The sequence below is a fragment of the Acanthisitta chloris genome, unplaced genomic scaffold (assembly GCF_000695815.1).
Source record: "Acanthisitta chloris isolate BGI_N310 unplaced genomic scaffold, ASM69581v1 scaffold40514, whole genome shotgun sequence".
NCBI classification, from domain to species: domain Eukaryota; kingdom Metazoa; phylum Chordata; class Aves; order Passeriformes; family Acanthisittidae; genus Acanthisitta; species Acanthisitta chloris.
In genome coordinates this window covers 2,315-4,291 of record NW_008668327.1, presented here as the reverse complement: position 1 = coordinate 4,291, position 1,977 = coordinate 2,315, and the positions used below count along the sequence as shown (strand labels likewise).

Below are 1,977 nucleotides of genomic sequence, written 5' to 3'. Positions count from 1 at the left end.
TACCGGGGCCGTAGTGCCAGTTTGGGGCACTCCGGTGCTGGTACCGGGAGCATGGTGCCGGTACTGGAAACGCGGTACCGGTACCATGAGCACCAGTGTCGGTCCCAGTACCGGGGCTGTAGTGCTGGTACCGGGGGCACCGATGCCGCTCTCACTTCCTCTTCTGCACTTCTTCTGCCAGGTTCAGGGCTGCTCTGGTGCCTGTGGAGACACGGAGGGCGTTAGTGCCTGTCCTGGGGGGAGTGACCGGTGTCCCTGGGTCCAGCCCCTCCCGGCCAGGTGCCACCGACCCTTTCCCTCCCTCTCGCTCTGAGCAGGGGGTGGGCAGTGAGTCCCTGCCCTCCCCACGCCCGGAGGGCTCTAGGTGGGAGCCCCAGGTTGACAGCAGCACTGAGGAGCACACGGACACGGGGATGGACACAGGGATGGGCACACAGATGGGCACAGGGATGGGTCTGGCTAGAGAAGCAGGAGGAAAGCGCCTGCTGTACCCACACCGCGGGAGACAGGACTGGTGGTGCGGGAGACACACCAGCGCCTGCAGGAGCAGAGCAGTTTGGCTGGTGCCAAGGTGGCCATAGCTGGCCACAAGCTCCAGTACATGTCCAGGGGGCTCCAGGCAGGGCCCAGCCCTGTTCCCCCCACGGAGGCTAAGGCTTCTTACATACAGACAGGCTGGGCTGAAGGACCCTCCCAGCCTCCAGCCGGGCTCTGCTGCTGGACAGAGTGTGCAGCACTGCTCCGTGTGGCACAAAGAGAAGAGAGAGGTTAGAGAGAGGACAGTGACCCACTCCCAAGGCTCCTGCCACTGTGGGGGATGTGGCTGTGGGAGCACAGTCCATGGGCATAGGGAAATAGTCACTTGCTGGTAATTACAGAATCATGGAATGTCCAGCTGTAAGAAACCCCAAGGATCACTGATCCAACTCTTGCCTGCATAGGCACCCCAACAATCCACCATGTGCCTGAGAGCATTGTCCAAGCACTCCTTGAGCTCTGTCAGGCTTGGTAATGTGACCACTGCCCCGCAGAGCTGTTCCAGTGCTCAACTACCCTTTGAGTGGTTAACATGAGCTGCCCATGTCCCTGCTCCTGGAAAACCTAGCCTGGACACAGACCAGGACAGAGGGAAGGGTGACCTGCATTACCTTCTCGGGTGACAGTGGAAGCTGCGTCCAGGGCTTTGGCGCTGAGGTCACCCAGCACGTTGTCCACAGCCTGGTGGTGTTTGAGGAAGCAGGGACGAATGATGTTGAGGTAGAGTACCTGAGAGCCATTCCAGGACACGGGGGCCATGCACCACACCAGGAACAGGCACTGTGGGGAGGAGAGGGGCTCAGAGCTGGAAGGTGGCAGGGCAGGGGCTGAGCTGTTCCAGTGCCCCCCAGCCTGGCCCAAAAACTGGAGTTCACTGGAGGGACCACAACCTCAACTGACTGCAGCCCTACCACAGCCCTGCAGAGTGACACACACTGTTCCTTCCTGTTCAGCCACCAGGGGAGAGGTCTCTGGCCCTGGCACAGCCCTTACCTTCCCAGCATAGTAGAAGGGGAACCAGTAGAGGAAGATGTCAGAGAAGAACTCTGCAATGCTGAAGACGCCGTACACCACCCAGTATGTCAGCCACATGGTGTCATCCTCCTTGCTGCTGCTCTCGATGGCTTTGATGCTGCAGCAGAAGTAGAGGGCACAGCTGCTGCAGTCCTGCTGCCAGGGTGGGCTCCTCCTTCCCAAACCCTGCAGCAAACCTGCTTGCCAGGCGCTCCTGCCCCGAGCTGGCACAATCCCAGCGCTATCAGGAAGGTCTCAAGAGCTTTCCAGACATAATAACGTCTTCACTGGCCAGGGTGACCCTCAGCTAAGGGCAGGGAAGACTCTCCAGGTGCTGCAGGGGGAGGACAGGTACTCACGAGACATAGGCAGGGTAGGGGAAGCCGATGAGGTTGCAGAGCAGCGCAGCTCCATAGACAAACAAGA

General features: G+C 60.1%; 1 protein-coding gene across 1 annotated transcript in view; it reads right to left on the bottom strand.

Annotated features, from left to right (window-relative positions):
* Positions 1 to 151: 151 nt before the first annotated feature.
* Positions 152 to 1,977, bottom strand: part of LOC103800471 (receptor expression-enhancing protein 6-like) — a gene marked incomplete at its 5' end in the record, with an annotated part of 4,133 nt that continues 2,307 nt past the window's right edge. Inside the window, 4 exons of the mRNA XM_009072849.1 lie at positions 152 to 201; positions 1,149 to 1,317; positions 1,531 to 1,669; positions 1,911 to 1,977. The exon at positions 1,911 to 1,977 is cut by the window's right edge and continues 26 nt beyond it. Coding sequence (XP_009071097.1) covers positions 152 to 201; positions 1,149 to 1,317; positions 1,531 to 1,669; positions 1,911 to 1,977 — 425 coding nt within the window. The remainder of the gene's footprint in view (positions 202 to 1,148; positions 1,318 to 1,530; positions 1,670 to 1,910) is intronic.